The sequence below is a fragment of the Rana temporaria genome, chromosome 3 (genome assembly GCF_905171775.1).
Source record: "Rana temporaria chromosome 3, aRanTem1.1, whole genome shotgun sequence".
NCBI classification, from domain to species: domain Eukaryota; kingdom Metazoa; phylum Chordata; class Amphibia; order Anura; family Ranidae; genus Rana; species Rana temporaria.
The window spans coordinates 399,664,187-399,683,875 of NC_053491.1; the positions used below are offsets into that span (position 1 = coordinate 399,664,187).

The 19,689-nt window shown below is 48.7% G+C and overlaps 1 protein-coding gene across 1 annotated transcript in view; it reads right to left on the reverse strand.

Moving 5' to 3' along the window:
• ARHGAP25 (Rho GTPase activating protein 25) overlaps positions 1–19,390 on the reverse strand; it is a 155,235-nt gene extending 135,845 nt beyond the window's left edge. The window contains exon 1 of the mRNA XM_040345907.1: positions 18,876–19,390. Coding sequence (XP_040201841.1) covers positions 18,876–18,936 — 61 coding nt within the window. The 5' untranslated portion in view covers positions 18,937–19,390. The remainder of the gene's footprint in view (positions 1–18,875) is intronic.
• Positions 19,391–19,689: the final 299 nt, after the last annotated feature.

Sequence of the window (19,689 nt, forward strand, 5' to 3'; positions counted from 1 at the left end):
TGTTTCTGTCACTACAGGTATTACCATTATATTATCATGTACCAGGAATCAATAAACATAAATGCAATTTTATTTTTATTTAGCAGTTTGCTTCATTTAAAGTCCCAAAATCCCCCTCTAACCCAACCCTCCTGATTGGCTGCCAGGAAGAGATATCCAACTACACTTGACCCCACTGCTGCTACCTGTCGGCCTGGGGTGGAACTTAGTATCCCAGACAACGACAGTATGCACAAACAGTACAGCCAACTAAAACAAAGGCCCACAATTTAACCAAATAACCGGTTCAGAGCCAACTACCTCTATGAACCCCCTCTAAATTTACAATAGCACCAGCTCTGAAAATAGCCAGGCGCTACACAAGCATGGCTCCCAAAGGCAGAGGCATGATGGGACTTGTAGTTCTGCAACTGCTGGTAGGCCACAGGTTGAGCACCCATTCCTTTCAAGATGGGCTAATAGAATTGGGTTGAAGAAGGGAACTGGAAAGCTTCAACAATACCAGGAAGAGTCAGAGATTTGAGAGAATTGCTCATAATTCATGTAAGCCAGTAGGGAAACGGAGGCTACTACAAACATATGCAGGCTTTTCTAGGTGCCACCCAAGAGAAACTTTAAAAACAAAACCACCCCCAATAGTAATTTCAATATGCAAATACCGGCAATGAGCAGCTGACAATGGTGTGAAGTATAAAAACAATAAGGTTGCGCTAATCAAATAAACGTGAATGAACCACAAAATATAACATATGAACCACAATGTGTAAATAAATATAAACATATACAACACATAAAAAATGTGAAGGAATTTTGATAAAAAGAAAAAGTCTCTCTGGGACTTGCACCACCACCAGGGGAAAAGAAGTGAAGATCTCAATGTGGTAATCCCTTTCTTCAGATCCCAATCCTCAGAGGTCGCACAGAGCGTGAAAGGAATCAAGGTTCCAATAGTGTGTTATCTTTAAAACTGGTTTATTACTAAAAATAAACCCTGGTTTGATGTACATACATCATAAAAGCACTTGCCGGCGATAAAATTCAAACACCCTCACATCACATCACATCACGTGGTCCTCCGCTGATGAAATAACACCACAACGCTTTTCTCTGCTTTCTTGAAACATAGGGTGCATTGTGTGTCTGATCTGCAAGTAAACATTTCAAAAACTGCAGGTGAAGGATTTTGCAAAGTTGTGGCTTTACTGGCAGTGGTACCCTGCCCTCAGCCATGCACTGTTTTAAGAAATGTGGCAGCATTGATACAAATATGGTCAATAGAATCAAGTACAAAGCTACAGTACATAAGCGGTATCAAAGTGGAAGTGTGGGCAGACGTAGCACACAGAATAAAGGTGGACAATTCTAGGGAACCTTTTAATGACGGGTTTTCTTAAAGTGGAGCTCCACCCAAAAGGGGTAGCTCCGCTTTTTTGCACCCTCTTCCCATCCACTGCCACAATTGGTACTTTTTGGAGGGAGGGGGATACCGGGCTTTGACAGGTACCCGCTCCCACTTCTATCAAGATCGTCAATCTTCGACATTTATATAGGCATGGGGCGTGGTCACTGGGTGATGTCACCCGGTGACCCTGCCTCTTATGACATCACAGTCCCGGGGCATGGTGGGACTGTGACGTCATAAGAGGCGCGGTCACCAGGTGACATCACCCAGTGACCACGCCTATATAAATCATTGCACACCCCGCACGTGGCATGAAAGCGGGCGAGAGAGTGTCGTGTCAACGTCGGGACAAGAGAAGAGGGAAGAAGACGAAGGGGAAGACCGGGCGACCGCTAGTAAAAGATCTGAAAAATAGATAGCGGAGGAGCCTGGCAGAATTCAGAAAGCACCGGAGAGCACGGAGAAGGCACTGGAGAGTGGGAGAAGAGCCTGGAGAGTCGGAAGAGACCCCCGAAGCCGGAAGAAGACCACCCGGAGCTGCCTAATAAATGACTTTAAAAACCTGTGTAGTGTGTTTTTTTTTCTTGACATTTTTCCTCCAGGTGAATGGGTAGGGGTACCATGTACCCCATACTTAATCACATAGACTGGGGGGGCCAGGATCTGGGGGCCCCCTTATTAAAGGGGGCTCCCAGATTCTGATAAGCCCCCTGCCCGCAGACCCCGACAACCAACGGCCAGGGTTGTCGGGAAGAGGCCCTTGTCCTCATCAACATGGGGACAGGGTGCTTTGGGGTGGAGGGGCGCCCCCTGTCTTAAAGCACCCACCCCCGCATGTTGAGGGAATGCGGCCTGGTACGGTTCAGGGGGGGCGCTCACTCGTCCCCACCCCCTTTCCTGACCGGCTGGGCTGCTTGCTCGGATAAGGGTCTGGTATGGACTCTGGGGGGACCCCCACGCCGTTTTTTGGCATAAGGGTTCCCCTTTAAATCCATACCAGACCCAAGGGCCCGGTATGCTCCTGGAGGGGGAACCCATGCTGTTTTTTTATTTAAAATTTGGTGTGGAGTTCCCCCTCCAGATCAGCAGAGCACAAGTTGCATGCCAAAGTCAGAGCATGCAAGACGGCGTTCAGACTTTGATCCAACTTCATTGATATTCAATGGGCTGAAGTAGGATCAAAGTCGGACCAAAGTAGTACAGGGAGCATTTTCAAAGTCGGTCTGACATGTGTCGGACCAGTTAAGACGGCTCCCATAGGGAAACATTGATTTTCACAGGTAATGCAACATGAGCTCCCAATGTCGGAGCATTTGTCGGACCAGTGTGAACCCGGCCTTATTGACAAAGCTTAATTGAACAAGCTGGAGTTAGAAGCTAATTGACTACTATGCACAGCTGCACCAGATTCTGAGTGCATCAGTTTTAGTAGATCTACCCCTTAGCCTAGGTTCACACTGATGCGGGTTTGAAATCATGCAAGTTCAGTTGAACTCACACGATTTCAAACTGGCAATGCAGTCCGACTTTGGGGGCGATTTGACAGACATCTGTGCGGGTTAATGCACAGTTGTCTATTTAAATCTCCCCCAAAGTCACCAAAGATAGTACAGGAACTACTTTTGGGAATCTGGACATTGCCATTGCTGGAAATAGCCGCCGATTTGGTAGTCGATTTGACATGTCAAATCACATGCCAAATCGGCCCAATGTGAACGTGGGCTTAGTGTCTGATCTTATTGAATCTAGTGAAAAAATACTGTCAAACTGACCCAATCTGATCCCAAATAACAATAATGTAATGTGCAAATGCAAAAGTAAATTTATTGTGTCAAGTATACTAAGTCATAGCAATCATTTGAAAATGATCTCCAGCTCTGACTACAGTAAAGTCCAATCTGGTTAATTAAATATACACTTGGCACTGCCATAATGAATAATGCCTACAATTGTTAACCCCAACAAGCATATTAGTCATGTATCAGACTGCAGACTGCCTGTGACACTGTTAGAAAGAATACCACCCAGGCAGGAAATTCAGTTGCTTTCATTGATGATTCGCCATTTCCTTGCCCCAGTTTTGCAGACCTTATTAACCTCATCACAGTATTTCAGGTAGTTTCTCTTCTAAAGCAGTACAGCTGTGTTATCCAATAATGAAATATGGTATGGCGCTCACCGCTCTCTTGTTTCAATGAAGTAACAAATTCTTGGCAAGTTCTTATTATTGCATCTAATTCATTATGCAAGTATAAGTATTACATATCCTGTTCTTTCTGAGATTAAAGGATGCAGAAAAGGGAATAGATTTCTGTAAAGACCAGCTTACATCTATCATGTGTCCCACTCTACCATGGGTATCACAGACAGCAAACTTACCACTTCCTGGCAGGGGACAGGCTTTTCTACTCAGATTCTGTACTTGCCAAATATTCTGCATAAATCTCCCTCCACTGAGTCTGGCTGCATCCATTTTAAAGCGGAGGTTCACCCAAATAAAATGTATATCAGACCAACTTCTTTATACTTCTAACATTTTTGTTTTCTTTTTTACGCTGTACATACCGTATAATCTATATTTGCAATCTGGCTTCCGGGTACTTCTCCCTGCGGGAGTAGGCGTTTCCAAGCTGAGGAGGAATGTCCTCTGGGAGGTCGCCCAGATGATTGACGTCCTTTCAGAAAAAGTTCACCCCGGCGGATAAGGCCCCGCCCCCCGTATTGAATAGGCGCGTCACAGCGTTTCCGAAAGAAGCCGAACATGAAGAAGCTCTATACGGCGCCTGCGCAGTCAGCTCTACACGATGCCGACTCGCAGCTCTGCATGTTCAGCTTCTTTCTGAAACGCCGTGACTCGCCTACGCAATACGGGGGGCGGGGCCTTATCCGCCGGGGGGAACTTTTTTGTGAAAGGACGTCAATCATCTGGGCGACCTCCCAGAGGACATTCCTCCTCAGCTTGGAAACGCCTACTCCCGCGGGGAGAAGTACCCGGAAGCCAGATTGCAAATAAAGATTATATGGTATGTACAGCGTAAAAAAAAAATAAAAAAAAATGCGGACTGTACATGTTAGAAGTATAAAGAAGTTGGTCTGATATAGATGTTATTTGGGTGAACCTCCGCTTTAACTGTAGACAGTTGAAGCTGCTGCCTGTTTACTTCCTGGATTTACACAGACACACAGAGGCACACCTCCAGCTCTGCAACTCTCATTGGTCCTCTTGTGACTCACCCCACCTTTCTTCCTGGCAAACTCTCACGAGAGTGAGAGAGAGAGAGAGCTGTGCATGATGTCATAAGCCTAGGCTATTTACCAGACAAGAAACAGGAAGTGGGCTGTGTAAGGTATTTACTGGCTGAAAAAATAAATGTTTTATTATCCAAAGTTAAAACAACAAGGGTAGAAGATTTAATACATGGAAAGTTGAAAAAAATTACTGAAGGTCCGCTTTAAGACACGCCTCCCAAGTGTTATTGATTGATTGCAGCTTGTAAGAACCACCCATGTGCAATGGCACTATAAATTATGAGACATGTAGTCTCAAGGAGGGGAATTAAATCAGTGTGCACTGCCAGATCTGAAGTTTGGGGAAGCTGCACACAAGATCCTGAGGCTGACAGTTTTAGTACTAAATACTGTGTCTTTTAGGTACAGATAATCTAAGGTGGTCCTATGCATCAACAAGATCTCGTATGTGCAAAAATATTAAAGCTGAGTTCCAGTCTCCTTGGCAATTTTTCCCAAAAAGCACCACCGTGATTCTTGCTAGTTGTACATTACAATGAGGAGACTCTTCTAAGCTTAATCCTTCTTCTTCTTAATTATTAATTACTCACAGGATCCCGGTAGGCCGGCAGCAACCATTGACGATGTGGGCATCTGAAGCCCGTTCCTATTTGCTTCCGAGATTCCGGGCAGCTGTCTCATGCCTACGCAGTGATGACACATCACGGCACACTGTGTTGTTTACAGGTTCACATAACAATGGCAGCATCGGCGGAATTTCCCGCCCCGTTGTTACAGCAACCTGTCAATCAACACATAACTTCCTGTCTCTAAATACCGCCAGATTTCATAATTAGGCATCCCTAGGACTTCAGGGATAGATGATGCCAGTATCCCAAGAGGCCTAGGAAATCGCCTAATGACGAAATCGCCTTGGCGGTTAGGACAGGAAGTATGGACTGCACAGACAAAAAAAAAAAAAGGTATTTAGAAATAAAAATTGAAAAAAAAATGCCATTACAGACTGTTCTGGGGGTGGGCATTATCTTGCAATAAACATGAAAAAATGTATGTAACTCCGCTTTAAGGAAGACAGATGCGTTATTCAAGTTCTTCTGCAGAAGTACAAAGAAACATGGTGGAAAACCATGCAGGCACAGGGAGAACATGCAAACTCCTGGCAGGTAGTGTTGTAGTTGGGATTTGAACCGGCAACCCAATGCTGCTAGGTGGAATTGTTAACCACTACACCACTGAGCTGCACCATCATCTTAGACATAGGAGAAACCAATATGCTTCTGGATTACCGATCTACAGCCTGGTTCAGTCTACAGTATTGGCAGAGCAGTCTTCATGGAAGTATTGCTGAAACAAAAATAGATGTACCTCTGAAGAGGAAACAATACCAAGCAAGTTGCCTATGCATGAAAATGCAAGAACTGATATGCAGAAAAGGGGCAGCAGATGCTCTGGACCGATATTTTTACATCTTAAATATTTGGCTGTAACTTAGGGAAGTTTGTTCACAAAAAACCCAGAGTAGTGCCAGGATGAGTGTCTGCAGGTAGCAGCAAGCATAGTAAAAGATTACTTGCAAGTTGGGGCTGCATTTCTGCTCATGAGTTGACCAGGATTAATGGTCTTCTCCAAGCTGAAAAGTACAAGCAGATACTTTACCATCGTGGACGTATCAGGAAGACAAATTTAAAGTGTTACTAAACCCAGAACCCTGAATTCACTATATCTGATCTCCCACAGTACACAGAAAATGAAAATGCAATTAGTGTAGTAAATATAAACTGCCAAATACCTTTTCTCATCTGCAGTATATAGCAGTATTTTGACTTGTATCAGTTCCTAGTAAAGCTTGTAGGAGGAGCTTTCATCCTCCTCTGAGCCTCTGTCTGGACAGTGCTTATTGGCCCTGTGCTCATCACATGCACTCTCCCAAGAAAAAAAAACTCCCCCAAATTGAGCATGTGCAGCCTGTCCCCAGGCTCTGTAAATATCAGGTAATATTTTGGAGACAGTGAAAGAAAAGGATCAGAGAGACCTGATCAAACAGCCTTTATACACAATGCAAAGGATTAACCCCTTAGGTTAGTAAGTATAACAAGCATGTTTTTCTGCATATACAGACTGATTTTACTGTTGGGGGTTTAGTAACACTTTAACTTTAATGCAGGAACCTCCAACTGAAGTAAATCGAGATGGGCTTTTGCTAGGCTGCTAATTATTTAGAATGAAACAGATTAAAGAAGAGCTTACTTTCTTTATCACAATAGGAGGCTAGGAGCAGATGCAAGGGAGATATTCATTTGCTAAGCTGAAAGCTTTACACAAATCCATACATGATATACAAAAAAAAAAAAGCCAAATACCTAAAGAGAGGTTTCATAATCGTCTATGGGACATTTGAACATTGGGACCTCTGCAGAGTATGGGCCAGATTCTCGTAGGAGTGCGTATCTTTGCGGCGGCGTAACGTATCAGATTTACGTTACGCCTCCGCAACTTAGATGGGCAAGTGCTGTATTCTCAAAGCACTTGCACCGTAAGTTGCGGTGGCGTAGCGTAAATCGGCCGGCGTAAGCCCGCCTAATTCAAATTTGGATCAGGGGGGCGTGTTTCATGTAAATGTACTGTGACCCGACGTGATTGAAGTTTTTCCCGAACTGCGCATGCGCCGTCTGTGGAATTTCCCAGTGTGCATTGCTCCAAAGTACGCCGCAAGGACGTCATTGGTTTCGACGTTAATGTAAATGACGTCCAGCCCCATTAACGGACGACTTACGCAAACAACGTAACTTTTTCAAATTTCGACGCGGGAACGACGGCCATACTTAACATTGGTACGCCGCATTTACGCCACCATATAGGGGTAACTATACGCCGGGAAAAGCCTAACGTAAATGGCGTAACTTTACTGCGTCGGCCAGGCCTACGTTCGGGAATTTGCGTATTTGCATACTCGACGCGGAATTCGAAGGAAGCGCCACCTAGCGGCCAGCGTAAATATGCATTTACGATGCGCCGGTGCAACACAGTTACGCCAGTCGGATCTACGGGAAATCTATGCGTAACTGATTCTAAGAATCAGGCGCATAGATACGACCGCGCAACTTAGAGAGACAACGGCGTATCTGGAGATACGCTGTCATATCTCGTTTAAGAATCTGGGCCTATGTATATATCTAATTTTAAAAACTGGAAATGTTAAAAGTGTGTATGCCCAGGCACCAGACTCTAAAACAGACAAGTGTTTCCAAAAAATAGCATGCAAGCACTGACGCTCTTTTAAGGAAAATAGCTTTTGACACAGGTATACAAGGAGTTTATGTTGCATTTTTGCTGGTTTATATAATGGAATTAAAATCAGTTAAAAAAAAAAAAAGAAAAGAAGAACAGGATACACTGCATTTATAAAAACCCCACACAATGTGATGTTTAGCAGGCACATCAGTAAAACATAAAAGAACACTGCTTACAGCAATTCAAAGGTTCAAACAATGCATTCCATATCCTTCAAAACTATTGTGTACACAAATTGCTACAATTTGAATATAAAGGTTTCTATGTTCTCTTAGTAGCCTTGACTCGTTGATGACACAGATATAAGACTGTTCCACCATATTAAAAACAATAGGAAGAAATTTTAGTGCTGTGAAAGTCAGTAAGAAAAACGAGTAAGCATTGTGCGGGACACGGTTGATTGACACTGCAAAAAGTGGTAATTTCCCGGAAGAATTTAGGGAATGTTTCCTCTGCAACAGACCAGCGTTCAACAGCACATGTAGGTAGGGAATGCAGCGGAATAACACAATCAGTCTCAGTGCAGTGATCGAACTTGTATTGAAATAATGCAGAGGCAGTTCACAAATAACCCATTGGGAAGCCAGCCCAACTCTCATAGTTCCAACAGCTTAAAGCGGATGTCCGCTGAAAAAAAAATATTAAAAGCCAGCAGCTACAAATACTGCAGCTGCTGACTTTTAATATTAGGACACTTACCTGTCCTGGAGTCCAGTGCCGTCTGCAGCAGAGGACGAGCAATCTCTCGTCACTCTGCTGCCCCCACCGCCATCCTCGGTGAGGGAACCAGAAAGTGAAGCGCTCCTGCTTCACTTCTTGGTTCCCTATGGCGCATGCGCGAGTCGCACTACGCCTGCTGATTGGCTCCCGCTGTGTACTGGGAGCCGAGTGTTCCCAGAACACAATGGGGGGGGGGGGGAGGTGACGTCATGCCCGCAGTCTGCCCGAGACTGTGTGGCCGGAAGTGGGTGCAAATACCTGTCTTTAGACAGGTACCTGTACCCCCCTCCCCCTGAAAGGTGTCAAATGGGACACCGGAGGGGGTGAGGGTTCCGATCAGCGGGAGTTCCACTTTAGGGTGGAGCTCCGCTTTAAGCAGAAAGCGTAATGTAGCTGTCAGAGTCTGTATGCGGCCTGGCTGTCTTGTGCCAAACAGGTTGGTGTCAAGAAAAGTTGCAAGCCCTATACTTTCCTTCCTCATATGGAACCTTTTAGTGCTGCTAGTGCTGTCCCAAACAGGTGGAGTACCTGTCCCTACTCTACCAACTCGCAAATGCACACCAGACTTGGGAGCCAACGGCTTAAATATGCTCTACCTGACCAAAGATGGCTGCAAGAGTCACATGGGGCAGCAACATCCAATTCGAAGCATCCCCAGTGACCCAAGAAACCATAGAGGAATTTTGTTGCTCTTGACTTCCTCTCCTACTGCAGTGATGCTGTGGAGAGCACCACCTGCAATGGAGAAAGTAGACTGCATTTGCCTACACACAGGCAGCAGGAGAGGTAAGTATACTGGGCCATATTCAGGCCCGGACTGGGATAAAAAATAGGCCCGGGCATTTTGGATTGAGCAGCCCCTGACGGAATCCCGGAAGAGGTGTGTGTGTGTGTGGTGGAGGGTAGGCGAGGGGGGACCAGGAAAGAGCATAGGGGGGTGGAGAGCACAGGGAATAACCTTGAGAACATGGGGTGGGGTGAGAGCACAAGTGAGGCAGGGAACACAGGGAGGAAGAGGAGAGCACAGGGGGGCAGCGAGAGCATGGGGGAGGTGGAGAGCACAGGGAGGTGGCGGAGAGCACGGGGGGGGGAAAGGTGGAGATTACAGGGGGGGCGGGGAGAGCATGGGGGGATGTGGAGAGCACGGGGGATGTAGAGAGTGGGGAGCACAGGGGGGGGGGGATGTGGAGAGCACAGGGGGGATGTGGAGTGTGGAGAGCACAGGGGGGATGTGGAGTGTGGAGAGCACAGGGGGGGGGGATGTGGAGAGCACAGGGGGGAGATGTGGAGCAAAGGGGGGAGATGTGGAGAGCTCAGGGGGGAGATGTGGAGAGCTCAGGGGGGAGATGTGGAGAGCTCAGGGGGGAGATGTGGAGAGCACAGGAGGGAGATGTGGAGAGCTCAGGGGGGAGATGTGGAGAGCTCAGGGGGGAGATGTGGAGAGCTCAGGGGGGATGTGGAGAGCACAGGGGGGATGTGGAGAGAACAGGGGGGGGGTGTGGAGAGAACAGGGGAGGTGTGGAGAGCACAGGGGGGATGTGGAGTGTGGAGAGCACAGGGGGGATGTGGAGAGCACAGGGGGATGTGGAGTGTGGAGAGCACAGGGGGATGTGGAGTGTGTAGAGCAGCCAGGGGGGATGTGGAGAGCACAGGGGGGGATGTGGAGAGCACAGGGGGATATGGAGTGTGGCGAACACAGGGGGGATATGGAGAGCACAGGGGGGATGTGGAGAGAACAGGGGGGATGTGGAGTGTGGAGAGCAGCCAGGGGGGATGTGAAGTGTGGAGAGCACAGGGGGGATGTGGAGTGTGTAGAGCAGCCAGGGGGGATGTGGAGAGCACAGGGGGGATGTGGAGAGAACAGGGGGGATGGGGGGATGTGGAGAGCACAGGGGGGATGTGGAGAGAACAGGGGGGATGTGGAGAGAACAGGGGGGATGTGGAGAGAACAGGGGGGATGGGGGATGTGGAGAGCTCAGGGGGGATGTGGAGAGCTCAGGGGGGATGTGGAGAGCACAGGGGGTATGTGGAGAGCACAGGGGGGATGTGGAGAGCACAGGGGGGGATGTGGAGAGCTCAGGGGGGGATGTGGAGAGCTCAGGGGGGGATGTGGAGAGCACAGGGGGGGATGTGGAGAGCACAGGGGGGGATGTGGAGAGCACAGGGGGGATGTGGAGAGCACAGGGGGGATGTGGAGTGTGGCGAGCACAGGGGAGATGTGGAGAGAACAGGGGGGATGTGGAGTGGGGAGAGCACAGGGGGATGTGGAGTGTGTAGAGCAGCCAGGGGGGATGTGGAGAGCACAGGGGGGGATGTGGAGAGCACAGGGGGGGATGTGGAGTGTGGCGAGCACAGGGGGGATATGGAGAGAACAGGGGGGATGTGGAGTGGGGAGAGCACAGGGGGATGTGGAGTGTGTAGAGCAGCCAGGGGGGATGTGGAGAGCACAGGGGGGGATGTGGAGAGCACAGGGGGGGATGTGGAGTGTGGCGAGCACAGGGGGGATATGGAAAGAACAGGGGGGATGTGGAGTGGGGAGAGCACAGGGGGATGTGGAGTGTGTAGAGCAGCCAGGGGGGATGTGGAGAGCACAGGGGGGATGTGGAGAGCACAGGGGGGATGTGGAGTGTGGCGAGCACAGGGGGGATATGGAGAGAACAGGGGGGATGTGGAGAGAACAGGGGGGATGTGGAGAGAACAGGGGGGATGGGGGATGTGGAGAGCACAGGGGGGATGTGGAGAGCTCAGGGGGGATGTGGAGAGCACAGGGGTGATGTGAAGTGTGGAGAGCACAGGGGTGGATGTGGAGAGCACAGGGGGGATGTGGAGTGTGGAGAGCACAGGGGGGATGTGGAGTGTGGAGAACACATGGGAGGGGGGAGAGCTTGGGGGGATGTGGAAAGCACAGGAGGGAGGAGGAAAGCACAGGGGGGGATGTGGAGAACACATGGGAGGGGGGAGAGCTTGGGGGGGGATGTGGAAAGCACAGGGGGGAGAAGGAGAGCACAGGGGGGGATGTGGAGAGCACATGGGGGATGTGGAGTGTGGAGAGCACAGGGGGGATGTGGAGTGTGGAGAGCACAGGGGGGATGTGGAGAGCACGGAGGGGGTGGACAGCAAAGAGGGGGATGTGGACAGCACAGGGGGGGTGTGGACAACACAGGGGGGGGTGTGGACAACACAGGGGGGGGGTGTGGACAGCACAGGTAGGGGGTGTGGACAGCACAGGTAAGGGGGTGTGGACAGCGCAGGTAGGGGGGTGTGGACAGCGCAGGTAGGGGGGTGTGGGCAGCGCAGGTAGGGGGGTGTGGACAGCGCAGGTAGGGGGGGTGTGGACAGCACAGGTAGGGGGTGTGGACAGCACAGGGGGGTGTGGACAGCGCAGGTAGGGGGGTGTGGACAGCGCAGGTAGGGGGGTGTGGACAGCGCAGGTAGGGGGGTGTGGACAGCGCAGGTAGGGGGTGTGGACAGCGCAGGTAAGGGGGTGTGGGCAGCGCAGGTAGGGGGGTGTGGACAGCGCAGGTAGGGGGGTGTGGGCAGCGCAGGTAGGGGGGTGTGGGCAGCGCAGGTAGGGGGGTGTGGGCAGCGCAGGTAGGGGGGTGTGAGCAGCGCAGGTAGGGGGGTGTGGGCAGCGCAGGTAGGGGGTGTGGGCAGCGCAGGTAGGGGGGTGTGGGCAGCGCAGGTAGGGGGTGTGAGCAGCGCAGGTAGGGGGGTGTGGGCAGCGCAGGTAGGGGGGTGTGGGCAGCGCAGGTAGGGGGGTGTGGACAGCGCAGGTAGGGGGGTGTGGGCAGCGCAGGTAGGGGGGTGTGGACAGCGCAGGTAGGGGGTGTGGGCAGCGCAGGTAGGGGGTGTGGGCAGCGCAGGTAGGGGGTGTGGGCAGCGCAGGTAGGGGGATGTGGGCAGCACAGGTAGGGGGTGTGGACAGCACAGGGGGGACCTTTCCGAGACCTGCAGGAGGAAGATGAAGAGAATGATTGTTCTATATGCAGCAGCCCCCACTGCTCCTTTTATCCAGGTTACAGGAGGGGGGGGGCTGCTGTACTCACGGTTTCTGTCATCAAGGCGGGCATTATCCTCCGGGCATCGTGGGACCTTTCTCGGCAGGAGACAGCAGCTCTAGCTCCTCCCCATTCTTAGTCACACCCCCGGCACCGACGGCTGACCAATACAGGCGGCCGAATCGTAGCTGTGTCATCTAGCTCCTCCTTCTTTGGTTCCGTCCTCCCAGCGCCGATGGCTGAGTTTAGCTGATAGCCGTGCGGCCGCGGAGAGGCTAGCTGAGTGGCGCGGGCTTAAAGAGCAGCCCAGCTCTCTTGGGCCCTGCGAGGACTTGCGGCCTGGTGGCCCTAGCGGCCGCGGCCCACCGGGAATTTGCCCGGTTTGCCCTATGGCCAATCCGGGCCTGGCCATATTCTCAAACAAGTTACGCCGGTGTATCTACTGATACACCGGCGTAAATCGAATTTCCCGCCGGCGTATCATTATTTTGTATTCACAAAACAAGATACGCCGGATTTAGGCTAGGATTCGACTAGTGTAAGTCACTGTCGGATCCTAAATGTAATTTGCCGCCGGCCGCTAGGTGGCGTTTACGTTCAGGTCTCATTTGTTTATGCAAATGAGCCTGATACGCCGATTCCCGAACAAAATCGCGTTATGTAACCGTCGCTAACGTCGTTTGCATAAGCGTAAGGTTACCCCTGCTATATGAGGGGTAACCTTACGCCAGTCCCACGTATGCCATGTTAAGTATGGCGTCGGGTCCGCGTCGTCTTTTCCCGTCGGGTACGTCATTTTACTAAGTCATTCTTGAATACGACTTTACGTCAATGACGCACACGTCGGCGTCATTGACGTTTTCCGCCGAGAACTGGAGCATGCGCACTGGGCTATTTTTAGCCCGGCGCATGCGCAGTTCGATCGAAACGGGGGCGCACTTAATTTAAATATAAGCCGCCCCCTTTAAAAATAGGCGGGGATACGCCGGGCCAATTACACTACGCCGCCCCAAACTACGGAGCAAGTGTTTAGGGAATACAGCACTTGCTCCTGTAGGTTGGGGCGGCGTAGTGTAAATGGCTTACGCGACGCCCGCCGGAAATCTACGGGAATATGGCCCTCTGTTTCTTCTTTACGTGTATTTGTTTGTTAAGACTTTCCTTTGCATTGACATAACACAGCAAAGTATACAGGCCCTAACTGACCACAGCCCAAATCAGAATATTTGTGATGGTGGTAGGGATATTACATTGTGAGCTTCAGTGAGGAAAATACACATTAATAATTTTACTTGTTTCCATTGATGTCTATTATAATATTTGTGATCTTGATTACATTTTGGTACATTATATACAGTATATGCAGTATATACACTCACCGGCCACTTTATTATGTACACCTGTTCAATCGCTTGGTAGCACAAACTGCTAATCAGCCAATCACAATGCATTTAGGCATCTAGACATGGTGAAGACGATTTGCTGAGGTTCAAACCGAGCATCAGAATGAAGAAGAAAGGGGATTTGAGTGACTTGGAACGTAACATTGTTGGTGCCAGGCGAACTGGTCTGAGTATTTCGAAAAACTGCTGATCTACTGGGATTTTCACACACAACTATCTCGAGTTTACAAAGAATGGTCCAAAAAAGAGAAACTATCCAGTGAGCAACAGTTGTGTAAATGGAAATGCCTTGTTAATGTCAGAGGTCAGAGGAGAATGGGCAGATTAGTTTGATGATAGAAGGGCACCTGTAACTCAAATGACCACTCGTTACAACCAAGGTCTGCAGAATACCTTCTCTTACTACACAACCCATTGAACCTTGAAGCTGATGGGTTACAGCAGCAGACCATCACACTGGGTGTCATTCCTGTCAGCTAACAGGTTACAATTCGCATAGGCTCACCAAAATTGGACAATAGAAGATTGGAAAAATGTTGCCTGGTCCGATGAGTCTCGATTTCAGCTGCGACATTCAGATGGTAGGGTCAGAATTTGGCATAAACAACATGAAAGCACGGATCCATCCTGCCTTGTATCAACGATTCAGGCTGGCGGTGGTGGTGGTGTAATGGTGGGGGGGATATTTTCTCGGAACACTCTGTGCCCCTTAGTACCAATTGGGCATCATGCAAACCCCACAGCCTACCTGAGCTTATACTCACCATGTCTATCCCTTTATGACTACAGTGTACCCATCTTCTGATGGCTACTTCCAGCAGGATAATGCACCATGTCACAAAGCTCAAATCATCTCAAACTGGTTTCCTGAACATAACGATGAGTTCATTGTTCTCAAATGGCCTCCACAATCACCAGATCTCAATCATATAGATCACTTTTGGGATGTGGTGGAGGGGGAGATTGACATCATGGATGTGCAGCCAACAAATCTGCAGCACCTTTGTGATGCTATCATGTTAATATGGACCAAAATCTCTGAGGAATGTTTCCAACACCTTGTTGAATCAATTCCCCCGAAAAATGAAGGCAGTTCTGAAGGCAAAAAGGTATCCAACCCGGTACTAGCAAGGTGTACCTAATAAAGTGGCTGGGGAGTGTATGGTATATATATATGTACAGTTGAGTATATATTATCTTACAAAAGTGAGTGCACCCCTCACATTTTTGTAAATATTTTATTATATCTTTTCATGTGCCAACACTGAAGAAATTAATTGTTTTTACAATGTAAAGTAGTGAGTGTATAGCTTGTATAACAGTGTAAATTTGCTGTCCCCTGTTAGTGTTACAAGGTCTCAGGTGTGAACGGGGAGCATGTGTGTTAAATTTGGTGTTATCGCTCTCAATCTCTCATACTGGTCACTGGAAGTTCAACATAACAAAATATTACAACGTACACATGCAATATGGAGACTGGAGCACCCCACTCCCTCATTGCCTCTTATTAGAGTCCAACCAGAGGCGTTGCTAGGGGGGTGCGGGGGGTGCGGTCCGCACCGGGTGACACCCACTAAAGGGGTGACACCATCCCGTTTTTTTTTTTTTTTTCTTTTTTTAGCTGACATGCCCAGCCTGCCCTGTGCAATCCCAGCCTGTCCTGTACCACCCCAGCCTGCTCTGTGCCACCCCAGCCTGCCCTGTACCACCCCAGCCTGCCCTGTACCACCCCAAACAGCCCTATACCACCCCAGCCTGCCCTGTACCCCCCCAAACAGCCCTGTACCACCCCAGCCTGCCCTGTACCACCCAGCCTGCCCTGTACCACCCAGCCTGCCCTGTGCCACCACAAACTTTCCCATGCCACCCCAACTTGCCCTGTGCCACCCTAACTTGCCCTGTACCACCCCAATCTGCCCTATGCCACCATAACTTGCACTATACCACCCCAACCTGCCCAATGTCACCCTAACTTGCCCTGTACCACCCCAACCTTTCCCATGCCATCCCAACTTGCCCTATGCCACCCTAACTTGCACTATACCACCCCAACCTGCCCTGTACCACCCTAACTTGCCCTATACCACCCCAACCTTCCCTATGCAACCCTAACTTGCCCTATACCACCCCAAACTACCCTATATCACCCAACATGCCCTATACCACCTTAACCTGTCCTATACCACCCCACTACACCAACCTGCCACTATACCACTCTATACTACCCTAACCTGCCACTATACTGCCCTATACTATCATTTACAGGGGCTGGTTTTGGGTGCGCCCCGTGCCCGTGCACTGCCTGCTTGGTGCTGGGCAGCCTAGACAGAGGGGGGGTGACACCATGTTTTACTGCACCGGGTGACACCAACCCTAGTGACGCCACTGAGTCCACCTGTGTTATAGGAGGAGTCCTTTAGTTCTCCCATATAGAGGATTGTATTTCTCCCATGGTCCATTCTATGGATAGCGTAGGACCCACTGATAATGGCGTACTTTGTCGCAGTATATATAGTGTGACCAAATCCCATATTTTTTTTAAATGTTCAGGTGTTTTAAATAGCCTTGTATGAGTTAAATGTCATTTTTTGCATATGTGCGCTGTAATATTTTGTTCTGTTTTTTTGTCTTATGGCTGCACCATCTTTAATGCATCTTTTAGGGTGTGCCCCCCAAATCTTTGCTAGTTCAACATGGCACTTCATGGCAAAGAACTCTCTGAGGATCTTAAAAAAAACAAAAAATTATTTCTCTATATAAAAGGTAGCCTAGGCTATAAGAAGATTGCCAAAACCCTGAAACTGAGCTGCAGCACGGTCGACAAGACCATACAGCGGTTTAACAGGACAGGTTCCACCCAGAACATGCCTCGTCATGGTCGACCAAAGAGGTTGAGTGCATGTGCTCAGCGTCATATCCAGAGGTTGTCTTTGGGAAATAGACATATGAGTGCTGCCAGCATTGCTGCAGAAGTTGAATAGGTGGAGGGTCAGCCTGTCAGTGCTCAGACAGTACGCCACACACTGCATCAAATTGGTTTGCATGGCTTTTGCCCCAGAAGGAAGCCTTGTCTAAAGACGATGCACAAGAAAGCCTGCAAGCAGTTTGCTGAAGACAAGCAGACCAAGGACATGGATTACTGGAACCATGTCCTGTGGTCTGATGAGACCAAGATAAACTTTTTTGGTTCAAATGGCATCAAACGTGTGTGGCGGTAATCAGGTGAGTACAGAGACAAGTGTGTCTTGCCTACAGTCAAGCATAGTGGTGGGAGTGTCGTGGTCTGGGGCTACATGAGTGCTGTCGGCACTGGAGAGCTACAGTTCATTGAGGGAACCATGAATGCCATTATGTACTGTGACATACTGAAGCAGAGCATGATCCCCTCCCTTCAGAAACTGGGCCGCAGGGCAGTATTCCAACATGATAACGACCCCAAACACACCTCCAAGATGACCACTGCCTTGCTAAAGAAGCTGAGGGTAAATGTGATGGACTGGCCAAGCATGTCTCTATTCATGAAAAGTAAATGAGGGGTATCAGCCTTTGTTCAGACTCCTTGCCTGCTACAGTACAAAATTGTGACAAGGATGGTCTAGCCAACCAACCAAGCAAATAAGAACGGTCAAAACATGAAGCCAAGACAAATGATCAACTACCCTTTACCCAAGTATGAATGCTAACCATAAGGCAAGAAAATGAGTTGTAGCCAGTTCAGATAAAGTTCCCTTAGGCAACAGAAAAACAGAAGGCACGCTATCAGAAGAAACACACTCTAGAACCAAACTGTATTTTTCGAAGGGCTAATAGACTCTGTAGTCTGGAACCCTTGAAAAGGCTAAGGCCCCGTACACACGAGAGGATCGATCCGCTGAAATTGATCCGCGGATCGGTTTCAGCGGATAGATCTGCTGGTGTGTACGATCCAGCGGATATTTATCCGCGGATATATTTCGGGCCGACCGATTTCCAGCGGATAAAAATTTCTTAGCATGCTAAGAAATCTATCCGCTGGAATCGGCTCCAGCGGATCGATCCGGTGGTCTGTACAGACTCACCGGATCGATCCGTCCGAACCCATCCCTCGCATACGTTGTAATGATTTGACGCATGCGTGGAATTCCTTATATGACAGCGTCGCGCACGTCGCCGCGTCATCATCGCGGCGACGGCGCGACACGTCATCGCGATGGGAATTCGGCGCGGATTTCGATCCGATGGTGTGTACACTCCATCGGATCAAAATCCTCAGAGGATCTATCCGCGGAAAAACGGTCCGGAGGACCGTATCCGCGGATAAATCCTATCGTGTGTTAATCACCCCTCCGGCGTATGTTAGGCTTAAAAAATGCCGCGTTTTGTCGCGGCAAATCAGGGGACAAACCGCTGCAATTTGTCGCGGCAAATCGCAGTAAAATACGCAGTGTTCAGGTGTGAATGCAGCCTAACTGTCCAATAAGTGCGGAGGTCTGGGAATGCACAAGCAGCAACTAGATATCAGAGTCTCAACCGCCCACTGACTAGCTGATGAGGGCCAAACCAAAGATGAGTGACCACAAGACAACCCACCAGGCATTCACCAGGTGAGTTCTTCACAGAAACACAATAAAAGCTTATTGGATCAGGTAATGCTAAGTGCAATTGCATTTCATATTACTGCTATATGAGCTCTGATCATTGTATTACTTCACTATATACACACACATTAAGTAAGCCACAAAGTTAAATTACTTTATGCAAGAATGGATTTTCTTCCTGATAAAATACAACACCCACATCATACATACAAATATAAAAAAAAAATGTCTTTACCTCTACGTGCAAGGTCGGATTTCAAGGAAAAATCCCATTTTCCTGGAAGTTTCAGAGACATAGCGATGAAGCCAGGCGTTTGAGAATTCAATTGTCAGGCCCAATGCAAATCCACCATGTTAACATTACAGCTGCATGTTAATTCACCAGTAGTCTTCCTCTTTCCGCTGCTTAGCTCAGCAGGTAAAGTCCGGTACGATTCAATTACTGAACCTTACACATTGCTTCGAAAAGGTTTCATATTCTTGGGTACTTCCTTCAGGACGTCCGAAGTATCCAACCTCACACCAAGAGCAGCTCAGGATCTTGTTAATCTGAAAATGCTAAAAAAAAAAAACTCGACTCTCCAGTCAGTCAGCTACATTGTACGCATTTGAGGAAGTTGTGGGCATTTCATAAACACATTCGAAAAAAAATGTATTCAGAGGAGCAGAGGCTGTGTAATTTCTGCCTGACAGCTTGTAAATGAATGTACAGGACACAATATCTACAAGCAACGAAAATCCCCCTTCAGATACCGTGCAGGATGTATTATGCACATTCATTAAAATATAAAACTGAATGTATTTATAGTAGCCTAATTGCTCATACTTACAGGCAGATATAAAAAAAAATACATATAACTTAGTTGTGTGTTCATTTACATAAATCCTAAAAAGAGGAACACAAAGCCCTCAACACCACTGTGATGCAGTAACAATGTACCGTATTTGCCGGCGTATAAGACGACCCCCTAATTTTCCAGCAAAAATGTTGGTTTTGGGATATACTCACCTTATAAGACGACCCCCTTCCTACTAGTCATGCCTCGCCT